General features: G+C 34.3%; 8 protein-coding genes across 8 annotated transcripts; 2 read left to right on the top strand and 6 right to left on the bottom strand.

Annotated features, from left to right (window-relative positions):
• The first annotated feature begins 1667 nt into the window (after positions 1-1667).
• LOC17892163 (nitrate regulatory gene2 protein) lies at positions 1668-5064 on the top strand. The gene is made up of 4 exons (XM_006299737.2): positions 1668-3451; positions 3537-3751; positions 3847-4070; positions 4150-5064. Exons 1-4 carry the CDS (start codon positions 2152-2154, stop codon positions 4868-4870), a joined length of 2460 nt encoding a protein of 819 aa, XP_006299799.1. The 5' UTR covers positions 1668-2151; the 3' UTR covers positions 4871-5064.
• Positions 5065-5104: 40 nt separating this feature from the next.
• On the bottom strand, positions 5105-7316 carry LOC17891757 (mitochondrial outer membrane import complex protein METAXIN). Its single transcript, XM_023785928.1, has 6 exons — positions 7056-7316; positions 6184-6518; positions 6009-6085; positions 5861-5921; positions 5606-5750; positions 5105-5487 (listed from the first exon to the last, which is right to left on the bottom strand). Exons 1-6 carry the CDS (start codon positions 7213-7215, stop codon positions 5318-5320), a joined length of 948 nt encoding a protein of 315 aa, XP_023641696.1. The 5' UTR covers positions 7216-7316; the 3' UTR covers positions 5105-5317.
• Positions 7317-10425: 3109 nt separating this feature from the next.
• Positions 10426-11881, top strand: LOC17891849 (spermidine hydroxycinnamoyl transferase). The gene is made up of 2 exons (XM_006296596.1): positions 10426-11389; positions 11490-11881. Exons 1-2 carry the CDS (start codon positions 10426-10428, stop codon positions 11879-11881), a joined length of 1356 nt encoding a protein of 451 aa, XP_006296658.1.
• A 149-nt stretch (positions 11882-12030) lies between these two features.
• LOC17893659 (GDSL esterase/lipase At2g19060) lies at positions 12031-14246 on the bottom strand. Its single transcript, XM_006299359.2, has 5 exons — positions 13947-14246; positions 13465-13589; positions 12871-13095; positions 12509-12755; positions 12031-12326 (listed from the first exon to the last, which is right to left on the bottom strand). The coding sequence occupies exons 1-5, from the start codon at positions 14185-14187 to the stop codon at positions 12121-12123; spliced, it is 1044 nt and encodes a 347-aa protein (XP_006299421.1). The 5' UTR covers positions 14188-14246; the 3' UTR covers positions 12031-12120.
• Positions 14247-15414: 1168 nt separating this feature from the next.
• Positions 15415-17417, bottom strand: LOC17890700 (GDSL esterase/lipase At2g19050). Its single transcript, XM_006299668.2, has 5 exons — positions 17155-17417; positions 16706-16830; positions 16363-16587; positions 15993-16239; positions 15415-15749 (listed from the first exon to the last, which is right to left on the bottom strand). The coding sequence occupies exons 1-5, from the start codon at positions 17396-17398 to the stop codon at positions 15544-15546; spliced, it is 1047 nt and encodes a 348-aa protein (XP_006299730.1). The 5' UTR covers positions 17399-17417; the 3' UTR covers positions 15415-15543.
• A 1437-nt stretch (positions 17418-18854) lies between these two features.
• Positions 18855-19075, bottom strand: LOC17893319 (protein RALF-like 11). Its single transcript, XM_006299763.2, has one exon. The coding sequence runs from the start codon at positions 19071-19073 to the stop codon at positions 18855-18857; it is 219 nt and encodes a 72-aa protein (XP_006299825.1). The 5' UTR covers positions 19074-19075.
• A 560-nt stretch (positions 19076-19635) lies between these two features.
• LOC17891223 (GDSL esterase/lipase At2g19010) lies at positions 19636-21754 on the bottom strand. The gene is made up of 5 exons (XM_006299605.2): positions 21499-21754; positions 20840-20964; positions 20379-20603; positions 20008-20254; positions 19636-19844 (listed from the first exon to the last, which is right to left on the bottom strand). The coding sequence occupies exons 1-5, from the start codon at positions 21737-21739 to the stop codon at positions 19636-19638; spliced, it is 1047 nt and encodes a 348-aa protein (XP_006299667.2). The 5' UTR covers positions 21740-21754.
• Positions 21755-22805: 1051 nt separating this feature from the next.
• Positions 22806-23344, bottom strand: LOC17891214. The gene has a single exon (XM_006299155.2). It carries the CDS (start codon positions 23322-23324, stop codon positions 22953-22955), a length of 372 nt encoding a protein of 123 aa, XP_006299217.1. The 5' UTR covers positions 23325-23344; the 3' UTR covers positions 22806-22952.
• Between the last annotated feature and the right edge of the window lie 106 nt (positions 23345-23450).

Here is a 23450-nt window from a genome sequence, read left to right as displayed (position 1 = left end):
AATACCTCATATTTTGCATTTTATATTTATGTACTATATGTTTTTAGTTTTAAAAAAAAATTAGATTGGTCGAAGCGAAGCGAAGCGAAGCAAGTAATTCGCAAATATTACGAAAAATATTCGAATATTAGAAGTTCCGAATATTCGAAAATTTACGAATCGAAGCAAATAGCAAAATCAACTATTCGGTCGAGGCGAAGCAAATCACAAATATCACAAATTTTCCGAATATTCGCTTCGTGGCCAGGGATAGAACCAAACATTGTAGAAAAAACAACACAATGGAACATTCTCAATCGTATATACAAATTCTGACGGGCTAATTCTCAACTTGAACTTGTGATACTAAAACCCATTGGGCCTAATTGGGAGACTGAACTCTCTACTACTTGATGGCTTGTCAATGGCATTGTTTCGTGAATAAGGGAGATACAGAGGGATGAAATGAGAAAGAGAGAGAGAGAGAGCAGGTATCGAGGCATTTTATTTCATGATGTATCTTTACGAATGGTAGGGTCTGAATACTGGCTTTTTTTCTGCTTTAACAAGGTCATGCTCAGGCAGGGCCGGTTCCTTTCTTCTTTTTTTTTTTCATTTGCTTTTCCTAAATTCTTCCAACGTATTTTCCCACTGGTGATGCCTCTCAAGTTACTGTAATGCCCCATGCTTTGCTTACCTATTACAATTCTGCTCTCACATAAGATTCCAACGAGTTTATTCCATATGTGTAGCTTGGGGGATGAGTCCGAGACGGATGGAAACTAAATCAATATTTTGGTATGCAGAAATATGGTTGCTACTATAATGACATAATGTACGTGCACCCTAGTCAAATCTAATATTATGTCGTTTCTATAATATTTTATAACGTATAAAATGAAAAACATACACGTAAAAGTAATTTACGTGCACCCTAGTCAAATCTAATATTATGTCGTTTCTAGCAATAATATCGTAAGAATAGTATAATGACTAAGATATAAACTAAATTCTTCACAGCTATATATCTTTTTTTGTAAACAAAACTAAGAAAATTATGCATGTTGCTAATTGCATATGAATTAATATTTATTAAGACATACATTCCTACAAAATATCATCGATGTATTAATCACTATCCGATTTTATTTTTCTTGTCAAACAATATCTGAATTTAAGATCACAAAGTTTATATGTAAGTTTAATATATCATCGATGAAGGAGATCATAGTTAATTTTTCGTGGATTTACAGTATAAGGACAAAAAAAACCGAGATTTGAGTGAGAGTGGCAAAACCGAAAAAAAACAAAAAAAAGGCGAGGATAGAAACAAAACAGCAAGTCGTATTCCGTGTCCGGTCTTTTTGCTTCGTAGCCAAAATATATTATTCTTCTCCTCCGTAGCTTTAAATTTTTTTAAGCTCTTCCTTCCTCTACCACCTCCATTTTTATTTTCCCATTCACCTTTACTCCTATTATAAAAATGAATACATTAAAGCTAACTATGATCGTTTTTGTTAATACATTTTTTTTTTTATTAATGTTCGTTTTTGTTGCCTATGTATGTCTCTACTTGTGACTCTTTTCTCTGTCTTCTTCTTCTCCTTCTTGATTGAGTCTTGACTTCTCTCTCTCTCTCTCTCTCCTTCCACATCCCGACAGTAATTTTGACCGTTGCTTTCTCCAACGTCTCTCTCTCTCTACTGTGTATCCTCACGCTCCCTTCAGTCTCTTTTGACCCATCCATAATTAGGTTTTTATTTTAGTTTTGTCTTCTCTCTCTCTCTCTCTCTCTCTCTCTCTCTCTCTCTCTCTCTCTCTCTTTCTTTCTTCTTTTACTTCTTTACTGGGTTTGCTCACTACCTTAACTTTTTTGTTATTTTGGCATTTTCACAAGACCAAATCCAAGATTTTACAACGATTTCTCATCTGGGTATCTGTCGTTTTTGAGTAAAAATCTCACCTTTTTTTTTTTTTTTTGAATGAAAAATCTAACCTTTTTTTTTTTATAGCAAATTCTCTACTCATTTCTTGAAGAGGGTTTAAGGGTTTTCAAGAAGCTCTTGTCTTATATGTTAAGCAAAGAATCTTTCTTCTCAGTTAATTAATGTGAGTTGAAAGCTTTGTATGAGTCTCTTTAAGCTCTGGATTGAAAAGCTTTTCTTTTAGAAAATGGGATGTTCTCATTCCAAGTTAGATGATGAAGAAGCAGTTCAGATCTGTAAAGACAGGAAACGTTTCATCAAACAAGCGATTGAACATAGAACCAAGTTTGCTTCTGGTCACATTGCTTATATCCTATCTCTTAGGAAAGTCTCTGATGCTCTCCACGACTTTATCATCCATGGAGACAACAACAACAACAACAACGAGTTTGTTCCTCTGAGTCAAGACTCATTCATCACTCCGGTTAAGAGAAGACCACCGAGACGCCGCAACCGCAGCAACAGCGGTGAGTTCATCTCCATTACGCCTTCTTCCGTTCCTCCGAAAATGATTCAGGGTAGGCCAAGGTCCAATGTGAAAGCTAGTTACTTGATGGCTAATAGAAGCAGACCTGTTCGTGTTGAGCAGAGGTCCCCTGAAACGTTTAGAGTTGAGACATTTTCACCAAGTAACCAATATGGTGAAGCAGATGGTTTCTTTGGAATGAATATGAATATGAATATGAACACTTCTGCTTCCACTTCATCTTCGTTTTGGAATCCATTGAGCTCTCCTGAGCAAAGGTTGAGTAGTCATAACATTCCACCTCCTTCACCGCAGACTTCGCAGTGGGATTTCTTCTGGAATCCGTTTTCGTCCTTGGATTATTACGGATATAATAGTTATGATCGTGGAAGTGTTGATAATAGGAGTGGTATAGATGATGAGATTAGAGGATTGAGACGTGTTAGGGAGGAAGAAGGGATTCCTGACTTGGAAGAAGATGATGAGCCTAATCAACCTGAACCTGTGAGGTTTCAGAGTCATATTCCGAATCCGAAGGCAACTGAAGAAAGTAGAGGTAAAGTCGATAAGAGTTGTTGCAATGAGGAAGTTAAAGTTGAAGATGTTAATGAGGACGAAGATGAAGATGAAGATGAAGATGAAGATGAGGATGATGATGATGATGGGGATGATGATGATGCGGAGTTTACAGATAGCGGGTGTGAAAGTGATCATGAGGGGGGTGAGAAATGCGTTGCTCCAACGAAAGAACAGCGAAAAGTTGAGGTGCCTAGAGGAGAAACTACAGGGAATGTTGTTGGAGTAGGGAAGGTTCAAGAGATGAAGAATGTTGTTGGTGTTAGACATGATAATAAGTCGCCTGGTTTCACGGTGTATGTGAACCGCAGACCAACAAGCATGGCTGAGGTAATCAAAGATCTTGAAGATCAGTTCACAACCATTTGTGATGCGGCTAAAGAAGTCTCGGGGCTATTGGAAGCTAGTAGAGCTCAATATGCATCATCCTCTAATGACCATAGTGGTAAGTTCATGAATACAATGTTGCAATCTTTCTCTGTTTTATGACTTGCTAACAAATGAAGTCCTGTTTTCTGTGTGTTTTGTAGCCAGGAAAATGCTGAATCCAGTAGCTTTGTTCCGCTCGGGTTCATCAAGATCTTCCTCTTCAAGATTCTTGATCACTTCTTCTGGTGGTTCGAGGGAGAGTGGGTCTGAAAGCAGAAGCGATGTTTCAGATGAGTCTTGCATGATTTCGGGTAGCCACCAAACAACATTGGACAGACTTTTCGCGTGGGAGAAGAAGCTCTATGATGAAGTTAGGGTAAGTGACAAGAGATCTAAGCAAGTGGTGGCAGTTGTAATCCCGGTTTCATCTCTGTTGTTTATTAACAAATGGCTTTTCCCGTGTTGTAACAGTCCGGGGAACGTGTTCGAAGAGCATATGAGAAGAAATGTATGCAGCTGAGGAATCAGGACGTGAAAGGAGATGATCCGCTTGCGGTTGATAAAACAAGGGCTACAATCAGAGATTTAGACACACAGATCAAGGTCTCAATACACTCGATTGAATCCATCTCTAAAAGGATTGAGACTCTTCGTGACCAAGAACTGTTGCCTCAGCTTCTTGAGCTGGTTCAAGGGTAACACCAACAACTTCTTCTTCCTTTTTGGTTTCTTTTTAAGCCTCATACTGACAAATGGTAAGCATGATCATAACAGATTAACAAGGATGTGGAAAGTAATGGCAGAAAGTCACCAGATACAGAAACGAACACTAGATGAAGCCAAACTGTTACTTGCAGGCACGCCAGTTTCAAAACGTCACAAGAAGAGACAACCTGCAATAATGCCAGAGGCTATCAACTCTCAAAGATTAGCTCAATCTGCTTTGAATCTTGAAGCTCAGCTTCGAAACTGGAGAGCCTGTTTCGAATTATGGATCACATCTCAGAGATCCTATATGAAAGCATTATCTGGTTGGCTTCTAAGATGTTTCAGATGTGATCCTGACCCCGAGAAAGTTAGATTATCCTCATGTCCCCACCCGATATACCGAGTCTGCATCCAATGGTCAAGGTTGCTTAACAGCATGAACGAGAAACCGGTTTTGGACAAACTTGAGTTCTTTGCCTCAGGAATGGGTTCAATCTATGCAAGGCAAGTAAGGGAAGATCCCAATTGGAGCGGAAGCGGGTCAAGGAGATATTCTGGATCAGAAAGCATGGACCTTGTGGTGGCTGATAAGGTAGATGAAGATGTTGTAATGACTGCTGAGAAACTTGCAGAGGTTGCAGTGAAGGTTCTCTGCCATGGAATGTCTGTTGCAGTTAGTTCACTTGCTGAGTTTGCCATCAACTCAGCCGATGAACACTCAAAGCTTGTTAGCCAACCAGAAGAAGATACGTCGGAGCAGCCACCGGATGTAAATTTCAATTCCTAATTGTCAATTAATTTATTCGGTTTTAGGGAGTTTAGAATTAGGTAGATATTTGGCATCATCTTTTGCTATCAGAAGATAGTGTAGAAATGGATGAGACAAATAGAGTTAGTTCAGTTGATTTTGACAATGTAACCAATTGTTTTCCAATTCTGGGTTACAATGGTATACCGGATTCCGGTATTTTGTCCTGTGAACCGGTTCCCTTGATGTTGCCAACCTACTGATACACACGTCTTGAACCAATGGAATTTATATAAAAGCCAACTGAATCTTCATCAGAACAAACACCATTGTAATGTGACTAATCTCAGATCTGTATCCTCTCGCTAACTAAGAGTTAAAGAAAAAAGCACAGAGATTACTGGTTCCTTTATGGTAGTCTAAGAAGAAGAGGTTTACGAGTTTGCCACAAGAGTTACCGATCCGTTTAATAAGAGAAGCTTAAGTTTAGTCATCTTCATCTTCATACTCCAGCTCATCGGAACTACCTCCTCCCATCACGGATAAGTACATAACGACAGCTAAAAACTGTGCAGCTAGAAAGAATCTTGCTCTTTTCTTGAATTTTTTCTCCTCTGCGGTCTTTTCCACCTTAGGTTTGCTCTTTGGCTTCGAACCTGAAGAAAAGATGGAGTTCATTTGCTTTACAGGCATAAACATATCGCATACATGACAGATGTAGAATACAAAATCAGAAGAGAGCATGATATGGAAGTTGTAAGGTTTGAATCTTACCCTTTCTTGAAAATGACGAAGGGAATGAGTGCAGTGGAGGCGATGGAGATGAAGAAGAGGCTTCGAGGAACTCTGCCTTGAGTTTTTCAGCATATCTGACAAGGTTACTATGTTCCAGAAGTTTGCACCGAAGCGCAGATGTTTCCTGATCATTCATCATCATAAAACTACTTTATCTAATGTTCTGAGGCTAGATACTACCGGAAAAATCAATAAGTGGAAAGTATATTGTTGGAAATTTGTTAAACTGCTCACTGGTAATGCTTGGATTATAAAAAGAATGTGCGAGAGTAAGAAAGCATCCAAACTAGATGGCCTGTGGGAAGAGAACAAGGAAAACATTGTCAATCATTTACAAAAGGCTTAAGAAAAAGAATCCAGTTCCTCAATGTGATTGCAATACCTGTCTTCAAAGAGAAACTTCTGCTCGCCTAACCTAGTCGACAGAGCTTCATATGCCTCACTTGCTCTCTTGTATATCTGTTCATTTAAGACTATGAACTTTAGTAGCTAGTTCTAAAGTTCACAAATATAAACCACATGTCTTCAACTAACAACAAAACTTAAGCAAAGCCGACCTGTTTTTCTCTTTGCTCTGCGGTTTCTTTGGTGATTCCTAAACGGTTCTTGGCCATGTATGTCTGCTTATAAAACAGGGCCTTGCTGATCACCCAAGGAAGATCAGAATAGTAGATTTTCGATGTTGATATTCCCTCGGTACCAACCCATATTTCATAGGTAAGAGCTTCTCCCAGCCAAGACACAATAAGAGCCTTCAACGATAAATATTCCGGAAGAGTCTGGAGTGGAACGTCAAGATTGACAATCCCATCTTTCTTCAGTTTTTCAATCACTCCTCCATCTTCATTGTTATATGCAACATATGTACCATTTTCAAAGTACGGCAGTTCATCTATACAAAACCACATAAAACAAAAAACGAAGGAAACAAATTATACCGACTAATTTTGGAGATATTATCCAACGTTGCACCAATGTTAAAATACAAAACCAATATCAAACGACTAATTTCCTTCTGGACATGTATATAAATTCTAATACACAAGCATGAAGCATTCTAAACAAAACATACATTATTCTGTTCGAATCAGTAGGATACCGAGCAATTCACACAAAGCCATAAGAAGAAAATATAAACTCTTCGTATCCACAAAAGTTGACCAGTGTTATCTAATGTCAAATTCCACACTTCAAAAAGTTCAAACATCAATTACTATAACCTAAAAAACCCAATTCAAACTCTGATTAACGGATAAGCAAGAGCATAACGATTCAAATTCTGAATCGAGAACTGAAATTTATCTCAATTCAATTCAAGCTAATTAACAATGAGCACTTCCAACACATACACATCACGCAACCAAAACCTTAATCTAACAATTAACAATTAAAAGAGGCAGAGAGGAATCCAAAAACAAGAGAAAGAAACCTGAATCAGGGAAGGTTGAATTGAAAGCAAGTTCAAAAGGAAGCTGGGCTAATTTCAGGTATATGTAAGCGGGAAGACAATTAGGGCAAGCTGTAGGGAGATCGAAGCTAGGTTTCCTTGCGACCAAAGTATAAACCTCAGTCTCTTGATCGCCTTCCATTATCGCGTTCGTGTGAGTGATGAGAGCTCTGGTCAAGAAGAAGAAGAAGAATAAATCCTCAAGTAAGCTCGATCATCGAGATGGTTACGCAAAGAGAAGATCCAATCGGGTCCGGGTCCGGGTCTGGGTCAAGGTTCAGTCGGCCGGGTTTGAAAAATTAGGGTTTATTAATACACCACCCATTATGGGCTTTAAAAGGCCCACGAGTTACCCATTAAGAATATAACTAGTCAAAGTTATAGTTTAGATTTTAAATTATTTTGCTTTTTTTTTTTGTAGTGGGCAGGAGACAAAGGTCTCCTACAATTTATTCAAACAAAAATAAAAATAAATTATTTTGCTTTTGTTTTTAAGGATATATTTCCTAAGTTTGATATTTAGGCATACTCAAAACTAAAACATATTAATAATGCATGATAGCATCACATAAAAAGAAAAAAGATAATACCATTCCTCCTCATCAACCAATACAAAATCCATAATATTCCTAATTAAAAAAAAAAAAACAAAATCTATGTATATGATATTGGTTATGTGGATATCTTTTTCTTTTACATAATTGTTTCCATGTATTTTTTTTAAGAATTTCTTCTATGATAAATAAAGTAAAATCTCAACAGTTAAAGACATACTATATTTTTTGTATTCATTTAAGATTTTCTAATGTTTTGGTTATTTTTATTTTATTGTTTGCTTATTTTTGTTAAAAAAATTTATATATATAATAATAATGAACTCCGGATGGTCGAGTCTGCTCAAATTTCTTGACACAATTGTTCTATATTTCTTTATCTCTATACATAGTCACTTTATCCCGAGATACAATGACATTTTCCAAATAAATTCCGTCTTTCCATCCTCCTATCTTTTCTGCATTGACAAAAAACAAAAAAGATAATTATAAATTTAATATTAAACATAATATAAAAAAGGAGGAAAGAAGATAAAGTTTTGGTTTATTTTTGAAGTGTACAATAAGTGAGATAAGTGTAGAGACAACATAAATCATGTCCGGTCTATGTGCGAGTTCCTCGACGCAATATTGACTGGCAAGTTAGGTACTTCATCGATGATGATGCGGGTCTCTTCGTTGAGCTAGATGGTTTTGCCAATGGCTTTTCCGAAAGATTCTTTGTCGATGTGAACCAACTGGAAATGTTATGATCATCTTCAGATCGCTTCTCGTCTAAAACTTCCTGGCCTGTTACTAGGTCCATGAGCTAAGAAACAAGTCCCTTGGTAAATCTAATAAGTTTGTGAGTTAAAAATATTTCAGAAACATAAAAGACTATGAAAACATCTATCTAAAAGACACATTACACATAACAACCAATAAAACTAAAAGACACATAACACATAATTTTGCTTGTAATTCGCTTTTTCTTTGCTTATGTTTTGCTTATGTTTTATCTTTTTTTTTTCTTTAAAACATAATGACAAAACCATGATTGGTGACATTTTATTCATGAGATTGTATAGGAGTAACTGGTCATTGTAATCTAATATTGTTATTTAAATTAATAAATATCACTTTTTGGATCATTTTAATATTTTGTGTAAGCATATATGGTGTATATACACAATTTTGTAAATTTTTTATCATTTTGGAACAACAAAATTTTGAGGTTACATTATTCTTTTAGTGCACATATGGATACGGAAGATAGTAAGTTCCTCATCAACTTGAGAACATGCACATATTAAGATATAGGATCCAAAATCATAAAATCAATATTTGAAATAATTTTTTTGTAGAAATTTTAGCAGATCGATTAACAGAAAACTCTTAAACATAAATAAATTAATTTTGAGCTTTGAAGTAATAACACATGAATTTTTTTTTTCTTTTTTTTTTGAAAAAAAAATATATTTTATAACACATGACTTTGACTTTCGTTTGTCATAAATGTCAAATGGTATGGTAAACAAAAACGCTTATTAGTAGTACACTAGATCATCATCCATGCTATAACACATGTTAAATTTTATTTTATATAGAAATTTTTTATATTTTAAAATTTTGATATGTCATTCATCATATAATTTTCATATTCTATATTTAACACATCGTCTGATAATTATAATTCATTTGATCATATAATTCATTATATTTAACCTGTCGTCTGCTATAATTATTTTAAATGTATTTATTTAAAAAATATACAAATTAAAGTAAATTGTAATTTTTATTTTTCAATATGTTAATTATTTCTCATATCCTTTAAAAATATAAAGCTTAATATTTTAAAATATTAGTAACTAAAATATTTCAATATTTTATTTTATTATATACTATTATGTATGTTTTAGAGCTAATGCCTAATGGTAATATCCCTTTATATAAACTACCATTAACTCTAAAACTAAAAGAGACACAAAAAACCACAAAAATTATCTTCATACAAAAAATCATGCCACAGACTACAGAGACAAATAAGAACAATCTCATCACAAAGATTTATACTTGTTTAGAGTAAAATATAGTGTAAGGTTGAAGAAAATGTTATTCTATAGTAGAGTTTTGAGTTTTGACTATAATAAAGTTGGGTTAGAGATGTCGTTAATAATCATCGGAGTAACACACATTACATCAATGAGGTCAGCTTGGAAGTTTAGGACGAAAACAAGCTTGTATGGGGGGGAAAATATGTAGTACTATAGAAGAAACAAAACAATTTGATTTCGTGATTATTGGGTTGTTTAATTATATGAATTTGACGCGTTTATAAGCAAAAAAACACTAATTTCCAAAACTGACGGTGATAGAAAACCTCAAAAGTTTAATAAAGAGCTGCATCTAGTATTCTAGTTTGAGAAACTCTCATTTATCATGTTAACTCATTCACTATATCATATACAAAAGACTAATAAGTTGTATATGTTCGTATACCTCGTATAAAAATATATGTTACAGTATACAGATTTGATTGTTTTTCTCTTTTCATGGAATATTGAATATTCATCGACAATGTGAATGGAAATAGAGAAAAAGAACAATACGCATCATCATGCAACAAACAAAAATAAACCTTATTTTCACTTCCACTATATAGGCTGCTTCCAAGGCAACAAACTAAACCACGAGAAATACATTTTTGACTAAGTGCTACAAAATTATGATGAAACCATATGACTCAATATACTATATAAACATTAGTTTAGCACGAACTCCAAAAAGAGAAGAGAAAAAAGAAAGGGGGTTATTGTGTTATGGCTCCCATAAGTTTTAGAAAATCTTACACTATAGTACCGGCCGAACCAACGTGGACAGGTCGGTTTCCATTAGCCGAGTGGGATCAAGTTGGTACAATAACTCACATTCCCACCCTTTATTTCTATGATAAGCCATCTGAATCTTTCCAAGGCAATGTGGTCGAAACACTCAAAACCTCGTTGAGCCGTGTCCTAGTCCATTTCTACCCTATGGCCGGGCGTCTCCAGTGGCTCCCTCGGGGGCGGTTCGAACTCAATTGTAACGCCGAGGGAGTGGAATTCATCGAAGCTGAATCCGAGGGAATGCTTTCAGATTTCGAAGACTTCTCTCCCACGCAGGAGTTCGAGAACCTTATGCCGCAAGTAAACTACAAAAACCCTATTGAAACGATTCCTCTCGTTTTAGCTCAGCTTACTAAATTCAAATGCGGTGGATTAAGCCTTAGTGTTAACATTTCCCACGCGATCGTCGATGGCCAAAGCGCACTTCACTTTATGTCGGAATGGGCAAGACTTGCACGCGGTGAACCATTAGAAACCGTTCCATTTCTCGACCGGAAAATCCTCTGGGCTGGTGAACCGCTCCCACCATTTGCGTCGCCACCAAAGTTCGACCACAAGGAGTTTGAACAGCCGCCATTTTTGATCGGCGAGAAGGACAATGTAGAAGAGAGAAAGAAGAAAACGATTGTGGCAATGCTTAAACTGAGCAAATCTCATCTTGAGAAGCTAAGAAATAAAGCAAACTCAAGCAAACACGCTGACTCAACGAGAGGGTTTACAAGGTACGAAACGGTCACGGGACATGTGTGGAGGTGTGCGTGTAAAGCACGTGGGCACTCTCGTGAGCAACCTACGGCTTTAGGAATCTGTATTGATACTCGTAGAAGGATGCAGCCACCTCTTCCACGTGGCTACTTCGGCAATGCTACTCTTGACGTGGTCGCAGCAAGCACGTCAGGTAATGCTACTTCGTTTGTCCCTGTTTCTTGTGCTTGAAGGTAGGTTCGTTTTTAATACGACAATGCAAAAGTCTGTTAATGTTCTGATCATGCATATAGGTGAACTGATATCAAATGAATTGGGATTCGCTGCGAGTTTAATCAGTAAAGCCATAAAGAATGTGACAAATGAATACGTGATGATTGGGATAGAGTATCTCAAGAACCAAGAAGATCTGAAGAAGTTTCAAGACCTACATGCCATGGGAAGCACGGAAGGTCCTTTCTACGGAAACCCTAATCTTGGATTGGTAAGCTGGTTAACTTTGCCAATGTACGGCCTTGACTTCGGATGGGGCAAAGAGTTCTACACCGGACCAGGCACGCATGATTTCGACGGCGACTCGCTGATCTTGCCCGACCAAAACGAAGACGGCTCGGTGATACTCGCCACGTGTCTACAAGTGGCTCACATGGAGGCCTTTAAGAAACACTTTTATGAAGACATCTAGGCTTATATGTTGTTATATATACATGACATATACAAAAATATTTATGCATTTTCATTTGCATTCTACTACTTAATTGGTTCTTGAACTGTAATAATAAATTCATACATATAATTATATATTATTGTTTTCCAATAAGAATATTACAATGAATTTGACTTACAATGGGTTGTTTGTTTTTTTATTTAAATATATATACATGTATACTTTTAGAATATGTTGTCCCGATATACGTGTGTATATTATATAGTAAGCAGTAAAATGCTGTAAGGAGACGTAATGAGTCCGGCAAACGCAGCCTTTGCCACCACCTCATTGGCTTTTTCTGTGCTATGGACATTGTCCCAGTACACGTACCGTTCTCGAGCCGAACAAACCGGTTTATTTGCCGCACAAAGCTCTTGCCCTGATTCTACCGTACAACAACTCTTGTCTCTTACCGTAAACCCTACAAAATTATAAAATTAAATCATAAATGGTTGTGTAATGAATAACTTTTGTAATAAGTATAGTCATATCTTCCACAAAAATATGTTATTATGAAATATATGTTTTTTTTTTGTGCAAATTGTTTCCTATTAGGTTAAAATTGAGTACTGAGTTAAATATATGTAGTGTTAGTGTACATACCTGACAAGAAATATTCAATAGAATTTTGGCTGCTGAAGAGATCAACGAAGGTGAATTTAGCACCATCAAAGTTTCTGTTGAATTCAAAGACGAGATCTTTGAGCTTCTTGTTGAAAGGTTCGACCGCTTTGTTCACTTCAGCAGCGCAGCCGTTACCACCACCGTGGGAGGCGATAATACGCGGCGTGCACCCGAGCTTACTCACTCCAAACACCGCCACCTTCCTTGCTCCTAGGACGTACAATGACTATATATATAACAAAAATGATTTAACAAAAAATTCCAAATGTTGGCGTGATAAAAATTATAAACCTAACGTAAAATTTCTATAAAATGATTCAAAAGGGATAATATATAGTTACCTTCAAATAAGAGCGATAACTTTGAATGAGAGAATCAGCATACTGATCGAAATTGAAATTGCCATTGGTAGTGTACGGAGGTGGCATGAAATAGTTGTTGAGATAATCATTGCTTCCAATGTTAATTGTGTATAGACACTTCTTCAGCTTCTCCTGTGGAACTTGCGCCGTCACAATCATCGTCTCGTGATTCTTTATTTGTTGTCCGAAACTGATTCTTTCACCCTTTACGAATATATTATAATCCATAAGTACTTTATTCAAAAATTAATATGTGAAAACAATAATAAATGCATCATGCATATGCATATATACAGTATTTTGCGTTTGATTCTCTGTGATTCATGCTTTCTATTTAGAGCCTAAATCCTTTTTAAAATTTGACATCCAAAGAATTAAAGCTTTCTTTAATGTGATCAATTACATTAATCTATACGTTACCTGGAAAGATGTACTCATCGATTCATATATATTGCCTAATTAGTGCTTAGCTATAAGCTTGTTAATTTGGAATATATAAGGAATTAGAGCTATTATTTTTGTTACATTTACATGTTAAGTTATCTCTTGCCCTTAAGTTTGTCCCGTTCTTACCAAATGTTGGCTAGTTTCTTCACGAATTCCACCACCACCAGAAGCGTAGTTTATCCCGGTGTGAGCTTGTTCGGTCGATGCTTTGGTGAATGGTGGAATGTTATTATTGAATTTCACTAGTTCAGCTGAAAGAAAAAAAAATCATTGAAACTCATTTATATACACTTTCTAATGAAACCTTTGGGGGAGAAAAAAAAATACTTCGGTTATCTAGTAAAAAAAAGTTCAATTACCATTTTTTTAATAAATCCATATTGTTTCATTTGATCATTTCTAAAAACAAATAATACCTACACTTAAAACTTAACAAAGAAAACGTTGTGCCACATTTTCAATAAACAGAACTTTGTAATTTATATCATCATCCAAAACAATATCAACAAAAATGATAAACCAATTTGAGACTAACCGAAAAATGTGAGATGATACCAAAAGAATAGTACAAATACTTAATATTGATACAAAAAAAATCTGGGACTAACCGATAAAGTCGGGAATATTACGACCATTGCTGAACCTGCCGGTCGGGCCTCTAGCGAAATCAATACCGTAAGGTGAATAGTTGACTTTGGCTATGGTGTTCAAGTCATTGTTGTTACCATTGTCGAAGACTGAGTCTCCAAAAACGAAATAGCAAGGCACTAGTTGTCCATGAACCACCTCGGCCATTACAATCACCGTGGCAAAAGCCAACAACAATGCTTTGAACATTCCCTCGGCCATTTTTTGCCAAGAAACAAGAAAAATAAAATAAAATGTCAGCTTTGAAGTAAGGAGAAAAGTCTAAATATAAGCATACGTAGTGCGAGACACACACGCAAGACAGAAGAGATATATAATGAGTACATCAGGGATGTTTAATATTTGATTTTTCTTGTTTGAAAGATTCACTATTGAACTTAACGTGAATCGTGTTTTTTTTTTTTTTTTTTGGAAACATATATAAAAGTCAACTTTGTAATGAGAAAACTATAAGTTATCTTGACAGGGAAACCTCGTGGTTTATAAAAAAACACTATTTAGTAATCATTTTTGGATTTGAGTCTGATATGTATATTTGGCTTCATGAAGAACCTTTCTTTTTTAATATCTTTTTTAATTGAATAAAATGACCATATCTTCTTAACTTGATGAAAAAAAAATTAGTTTGCAAAGTCGACGCATTGGACATGTTGGTGAATTATTGTGATGACCTCTACAATGAGCTGTTGTTTGTTAAAAATTCTAGAGTTCACAGACGTCGTAAATCCCATCAAATTAGGGATTTGGTTACAGAGTCTTCTCTCTATATACCAAAAATAAAAACAACCACAATGACATGATAATGAAATTACTATAGATCAAGTATGGAAAATAATTTACATTTTTATAATAACACCTGAAGTATTGCAAGCTTAACGGATTTATTCAGCACCAAGACAACTCTTGCATATAGGAGGGTGTGTTCAAATCATGATTTTAAAGGATTTTGTGGAATTCATAATATTTTGGATTGTAGGAGATTTAAGTGAGTTTTAATAGAGATTAGAGAGTAAATGAGATTTTAGTAATTGGTGATTTAATTTCTAGGGGCTAATTTCTTAAGAAAGAATTAGTGTAGGTTTGAGATCGGTTGATCTAGAGCAGTTTTTAGTTAATTAATAATTACTATTGATTCATTAATTTTGTTTGTTCTTCAACCTATAAATAATTTTCTAATATCCAACACCTTTATTTTATAGTCACTTTTATTTTGCGTAATAAAGAGGGTTAATCATTTTTTATTATATCTAACCTAACACCTTTATCTTATTGATTAATGCGATCGTTTTACATGATTTATTATGTTGCTTAATCTACTTGATCACTGTATTTGGTTTTTTAAACTCGATACTAAAATATTTTACCAGGTTTTTGCTCTTCAAATTTCAGAAAGTAATGTTCACCATTTGAAACAAATTCTCCTTGTTAAATAAAATAATTGAATTAAAGAACAAATGTTAATCATCAAACATTCATACATATATGAACTTTATAAAAAGAATGTAATTTTGTTTTTAAAATGTTTTCCCTATGTATTTCGTAGTGAAATTGCCCCTATCATAATGCGAGCAAAGAAATGCTGTAAGGAAACGCGATGAGTCCAGCGTACGCGGCCTTTGCCACCACCATATTGGCTGCTTCTGTGCTGTGGACATTGTCCCAATACACATACCATCTTCGAATCGGACAAACTGGTTCATTTGTCGCACAAAGTTCTTCTCCTGGTTTTACAGTACAACAACTCTTGTCTCTTACCTTAAATCCTACAATATGACATATATTTGATTATATTATAGGAAAAAATCAAAATAATTAAATAGCATGCAGTTATGTTACTATGAAAGAATCAAAAAATTAAAATAGCATGCAGTTATGTTACTATGAAAATATCTAATTGATCAAATCTTTATATATATATATGTGACAAAAGCAAACTGCATCTTTGTGACTTTAGTATATACAATAGGGACTAATTTTTTGGTAGTTGGTAAATAGTTATTACATACCTAAGGCGATATACGCGAGAGGAGTTTGGCCGGTGAAGATATCAACGTAGGTGAACTTAGCATCAGCATAGTTTCTGTTGAATTCATAGACAAGTGCTTTGAGGTTCTTGTTGAAAGGTATGACCGCGTTGTTCACTTCAGCAGCACAGCCATTACCGCCGCCGTGTGAGGCAATCATACGGGGCGTGCATCCGAGCCTACTCACCCCAAACACAGCCACCTTCCTTGCTCCTAGAACGTACAATGACTATACAAAAAACATATATCTTTTAATTATGCACTTAAGGATAATTATAAATAATGTAGTAATTTGTATAAAAATTAAATTATGATCTATGCTTCTTAGGCATATATATATATATAGTCGTACCTTCAAATCAGAGCGATAGCTTCGAATGAGAGAATCAGCATATTGATCGACACTATACCTGCGGCTGGTCATGTATGGAGGTGGCATGAAATAGTTGTTGAGATAATCATTGCTTCCAATGTTAATTGTGTATAGACACTTCTTCAGTTTCTCTTGTGGAACATTTGCCTTCATTATCATCTCCCGGTGGCTCTTTATTTGTTTTCCGAAACTGATTCTTTCACCCTATATATATAACGTGTAAAAGAACAATATCAAATAATTAAATAACCCATGAAAAAACTAGTTAAACATTGTCTAGTTCTTATATACATGAGTAAGTTTAACATTGTCTAGTTCTTACCAAATGCTGGCTAGTATCTTCACGCAGGCCACCGCCACCCGAAGCGTAGTTTAATCCGATATGAGCTTGTTCCGGGGATGCTCCCGTGAACGGTGGAATGTAATCACTGAATCTCATTAGTTCAGCTGAAAGAAAGAAAATTTATTCAAAACTCGTATCTCAAATTACATGATATAATTATAGCATTTTTTTATAGTTATATATATTTTCATGTTTTGATTGATCAAAACAGGAACATTCACAAATTTTAAGAACTTATTTATGCATTACATTATACTTATGACAATAAATAATTGCCTACATTCATTTTTTTTGTTCACGAAATAATACCTACATTCAAAACTTCAAACTAGGCAAAAATAAAATAAAATTGTGCTACTATTTTTTTATAACACTTTTTTTTTGTAAGTATTACGACCAAAAAGATAAACCAAATATGGAGGACTAACCAATAAAATCAGGAATATTACGACCATTGCTGAATCGTCCGGTAGGACCTCTAGCAAAATCAACACCGTAAGGTGAATGGTTGACTTTGGCCGAGGTATTCAAGGCATTGTTGTTACCATTGTCGAAGACAGAGTCTCCGAAAACAAAATAGCAAGGCACTCGCTGTCCACGAGCCACCTCGGCCATTGCAAACGCAGTGGCCGCAAAGACGAACAACAATGCTTTGAAAATACCATCGGCCATTGTCGGAAATTATTGAGCAGAAATCTGAAAAATGTTGATGTTGAATTGGAAAAGAGAAGATTCTATATATAAAGATACATAGACATTTACCCAAAAAAAAAAAAAAAAGATAGATAGACAGAAACAGAAAGATGTTAATTCTATTTCAAGGCTAGAAACAGAAGAGATTACGAGCAAATCAAGGGATAATTATTCTTTGACTTTCGAGAAGATCTTTAATTATCAACTTATATGCAAGTAAACTTTTTTTCGGTTGGAAAAATCTTCGAATGTCAACTTGTACGTGAGTTGTAATGAGAATATTACAAGTCATCTTAACATTTATAGAAAGAAATCGTGGTGTTTCTTAAAATAGTTGTATAAAAGTAGCTATAGGATACGTAATTGACTTCGTGAAGAACCAATAGTTGTTGGTTTTTAAATATATATGATCGATAAATGGATGAGGAATATAAAATAAAAATTAACATCATATATAAATCCAGGTTTTTTACAAAAATAGAATAAAATAATAATAATAATAATAAATCAATCCCGTTTTCACTGTTTTTAAGAAGGTTATGCTAAGGATTTAAATTGTAGAGAAGTTTCTAGGATTTTAAGATTATATCGAATGTTAATTAAATCTATATTTTTGCTTTACAAGTTCTGATATTTATTATTTTTCTCTGATTTCTTCTTATTTTGCCAGTGGAATAATCATTATTAACCAAACCTTAAAGATTCATTGAGCCTTTTGTTCTTTTGCTCTCACCTTATACGCCCACATGGCTTAATGCAAATGACTTTTTATTTCTTCAATTTATTTTTTCTTTGTAACATCTCACAAACTTTACAATATTAATTTAAAGTTAGTATTAAAGTTGTCTTTAACTGTATAATAGTTGGCCATTATGTATATAATATAATTATATAAAACAGAATATTATGACATACAAATACAACCAATCATTTTTTATTATTCTCTTCATTTGTGTTGTCTACTTATTTTTTACAAAATTTTATAGTCTTATGTTGCATTTTAAAATTCAATAGAGAGAAAAACTTATATACCTTATTGCAATTTTATAATATAGTTAACGAATTCGTCTTGAAAAATAATATAAACAACAAATTCATTCAACATGACATATAATAATGATTTTTTTCTTTGAAAGTAGCTAATACATTTTTAGTATATATTTATTTGTATAATATTGCATATTTTGCCACATCAAATTCAAGCTCATGCATGTCGAATATAAAGGGAGAGTGATAACATTAATATTTGACATCTTTAATACAATGATATGAGGATTAAGCCATCAATAATTAATTCAAAACACTTTTCATATACGAGGGTATATGCATGTAAAGCAGGTATGTACGGAGCTCAGATATATATATATATATATATATATATATATATGAAGAATATTCAGTTTGGATATGATGATGAACGACATGTACTTCAGATTTAATCGCGCCTGCACCGATTAATTTTGGTGCAGCCACGGCTGTACTCATTAACGGGGGTAGGCTTCTTATGTTCGGTACCCGGAGGATAGCATCCCGGAGGAGGATTAGGACCGAAGCACTTGTCTAACGCACCGTAGTTTATGTAATCCCGACCCTCTACTGGTTCTGCAATCACCACGGCACAAATCACTATCAAACATATCAATCCTGCCTTCATTTTTATCGATATATTGTTTGATCCCTTCTTCTTTTTTTTTTGTTTTTGTTAATTAGGTTTGTGGTAAAACAAGGAAAAGTGGGTTACTTAATATATACGAAGAGGTTAGAAGAGATGCATTAGATTTAGCTATATTAAGGTACTTTTTTTTCAAATTAGGATTTTTCTTTGATATCTCTAGTTATTTTTAGGTTTGCTTTCATAATTTTCTATAGAGAAAGAAAATGGTAAAAGATTTCTATCAGATTGGTGTAATTTGTTACAAATAACCGTCGTCCGTCTACATTGACTAACCAACAGTTTTAGTCAAATAAAAACTAAAAATATACTCAGAATTGCATTAATCTAAAAATAATTGTTAAACATGATTAACAACATTGTTAATGAAACTAAATCCATATAAAAAAGATGTCATTTTTTTTGTTTTCCACTAAAAGAGAACCTCACAAAAACTTTTGTTAATGAGTAATATATACACATTTAGTTTCCCTTAAAGTTGATCTACACACATCAGAACGTCATCAATTTTCATGTCAATGTGTAGAAACTAGCTAGCTAGCCGCTATTCGTTTACAAGTTGCGAGATGCTGTACGGTTTTGTTAGGAGTCCGTCGAACGAACTCTTCGCCACTACCATGTTGGTGGCTTCTGTGCTGTGAAGATCATCCCAAAAGATATATTCAGTCCTGTTTGCACAAATTGGCTCGTCCGGTACACAAAGTTCGTCCTCCGGGGTTATGGTGCAACACCCCTTGTCCATAACCTTAAACCCTATCAAATTACAAGAGCGTGGAAAAATTAGTCCATCGGACCAAAAAATTAGAATTAAAACATTCTTATGTAACAAAAGAGAAGACTAAGAGACCAAAACTCTTGTACATTCGTTGGATTAAAAACTTGTAATAAGTCATGCATGAGTTTAATATGGTTATACCTAAAAGAGAGTATGCTAAGGGATCTCCACCGGAGAAAAGATCGACAAAAGTAAACTTTGAACCTTCGACCCTCTTATTAAAGTCCATGACAAGTTCGTCAAGGTTTATGTTAAAAAGCTTCACTGCTTCGTTCACTTCGCGCGAACAGCTTTTACCGTCACTATGAGACCTCATCATCTTTGGTGTGCAACCAATCTGACTGAGTCCGAAAATTGCAACCTTCCTCGCTCCTAGAAGGTGCAGATTCTACAATATCGCATCGCATAATCAAAACAATTACAAATCAATATACAATGAATTATTGAGTATCTTAATATAAAACTATGTCAGATGACAAACATATATATATCTAAATGGTTCCGCATTTTACCTCTAAGTGAGAACGGTAGATAATAATGAGAGAATATGCGTATTGTTTAGGGGTGTAACGTCGTTTGGTGTTGTACAAATCTGACATGAAGTAGTTGTTGATGTAATCGTTGCTTCCAATGTTGATTACGTAGAGACATTGTTCCAGCTTTTGTGTTGGTACCTTTGCTTTCGTTATCACCATCTTGTGATTTTGTATTTGCTTTCTTAGACTGAGTCTACCTCCCTATATATAGCTAGATATCAATAAATAATTTGAACTTTCCTTCATGTGTTAATGTTTTGTTATCTAAAACATTAAAACTACTGATCAACCTAAATGATTCCATCAAAATTTCGTAGTTAACCGTTCACAACTTTTCATGGAATATATGATCGTTAGAGCTAAGTATATATTATAGTTTTATGAAATATTATCACCAAACAATTTAGTTAAAAGTTTGTCTAGTTCTTACATCTTACCAAATGTTGGCCACTTTCTTCACGAAGTCCACCTCCACCAGAAGCGTAGTTGATCCCATTGTGAGCTTGATCCAGTGATGCTTCAGCAAATGGCGGTATGAAATCCTCAAATCCCGATAGTTCACCTGACGAGAAAAACCATTATATATTTTCTTTTTTTCACACAGTCGTCTTTCCAAACATACAATTATTGAGAGCATTCGCATAAAAATATGATTTAAAGAGAAAGAAATTTGTGGTGCACAAAAAAAAAAAAAAAAGAGAGAGAAAGAAATTTGTAAAATAAAACAGAATATACATATAATTAAATTGAGACCTATAATTTTGAGGAAAAAAAACTTTTTAACATCAAATATAGTAAGATAATGCCAATTACCGATAATGAAATTGCATAGAACCTACAAAAATTTGAGTTGACTATGCATGCATGCATGTCTCTTGGATCTAGTGACATTAGTGTAAAAATGATTTACAAATAAAATGTTAATTTATAAAGTATCAATTTGATGAATACCAATTCTCAAGTCTCACGTACGATTTTTTTTTTCTTTTTTTTTTCAAGATTTTAGAAAACCTTTAAGTCTTTAACAATTTTCAAAAACTATATAAAAAGGATATACAAACGTACATACTGATTATTGAATGAATCGGGAACTAACCGATAATATCCGGGATAGTGCGGCCATTGGTAAACCGGCCGGTCGGGCCATCGGGAAAGTCAATACCATAAGGTGAATAGTCAACTTTTGCCTTGGATTTCAAGTTATTATTGTTGCCATTATCGGAAAGTGAGTCTCCAAATATAAAGAAACACGGCACTTGTTGCCCGTAAACCACCGTAGCCGCCGCAAACACGACGGCAGAAACTAACCAAAAAGCTTTAAACATTCCTTCAACCATTTTAAGAAAAAACTTGAAATCACAAGAAACTGAATATACGAAATATTTATCGAAGAAAAAAAGTAAGAACTGATTTTATTAAAATTTTGTGATATAAGAGAGAGGCCGAAAGTTTTAAGTTTAATTGTGAAATTGATTCTATGAATAATATGAAAAGGCTATTTTAAAAGAAGGGTAATGAGAAAACTAAGGGAGACTACAATATTATCTTTAATTTTAGTTAACCTAATAATTTTTGTGATAGTAAATCATGCTACTTAGATTTCATTTTAAGAATTTTGCGGATAGTTTTTTTCAAAGCATACTATACTAATATTTTGGACTCCCTTTGTTTCACAAAAGTGTAGTTATGCTCATACTCATATATAATACTAATAAAATAATGATGATTAAATTAAATAATTTCTTAATTCTGGCAATTATAAATTATAAATTAGGTTTAAATAATCATAAAATAAAATTGATGTTTGAGAGGCAAAAATTCAAGTTAGTGTATATAGATATACGTATAATTAATATTTAAATCCAGAAATTAGAATTAAAATTACTATTGTTATTACCAGGATCTATTTGCTTCTTCACCATTTAACAGATCTATTTTTTCGGATATAATAATCATTCGGATCTCTCAAATGAACCTAAAATTTTGTTTCACTAATAAAGGACGTTTAATTTTGATTATTAACGTTTGTGAGACTAATTTTAACATTCGTGCGACGACGTGAATATAATAAAAACATGCGTACGAATCTGATGAATAGTTTATGAGATATTTTTACATAATCTAACGTAATATGGCCAGCCATGTGATGCTAATGTCTTGTTCATCTTCACAAAAAGACATAAAATGAAACTCCTATAAATAGTATACAACTACTGCCAAATCGTACATTTAGAGTCTTATAAAAATGATTAATTAATTTTCATGTCTTGATCACCTTTTCCTATTTAATCAGGTCATGTATAAGGCTTAGAGATTCTCTCACACAAAATAAGAAATTAACACTAAGTTTTTTCGTTTATTCATAATCATATTATATACATAGATTAATAGAAAACTGCTAATCAAGATCCATACAAAGGAAGACACAAAAACTCCAATACAACGTGCCCCTTTTATCATATTTATACATAGACTATATAGTGCTATAACGTAACATACCAACATAATATAAGTACATGCATGGTTATATATATGTACAAAATTAACTTGTTAATTTGAACTACAGGACGCGGCACACTTGGTCGTGCAGTCAAATGAACATCCTCCGCTGCGGCTGGTGCTTTTGAAACCATCCTTGTTAACGTTGGTTGATTTGTAGCACTCCTCCGGACATGTCAGCTTCTTACCGTTACAAGGTCCTTGCGCCGGGCATGTTTGTGTCGGATTCATTACATTTCCAAATCCGAATCCGCCTCCAGAAACTCCAGAGTTCCCTGATGAGAACCCGGAAAACCCATGAAACCCGGATTTGGATCCAAACATCTCGCTGAATCCACTATCCCAGAGTTGACGACTACCTTGAGATGATGAGACGAAGATGATTATCAGAAGAAAAGGTAAAAGGATCGATTTTGTAAACATTTTGTTATTGTTGTGTGTTAGATTGGTTTTTGTGAGATTGAAGAGGATAATGTTTTGTTATATGCGTGTATATATAATATACTCTTGACTATTTTAAGGAAGAGGCAATGAGAAAATTTAGGCAGA

This window comes from Capsella rubella, unplaced genomic scaffold, assembly GCF_000375325.1.
Source record: "Capsella rubella cultivar Monte Gargano unplaced genomic scaffold, Caprub1_0 scaffold_3, whole genome shotgun sequence".
Classification (NCBI taxonomy): Eukaryota; Viridiplantae; Streptophyta; class Magnoliopsida; order Brassicales; family Brassicaceae; genus Capsella; species Capsella rubella.
Note: the sequence above shows the minus strand (reverse complement) of the source record. Positions and strands in the feature narration are given on the sequence as shown.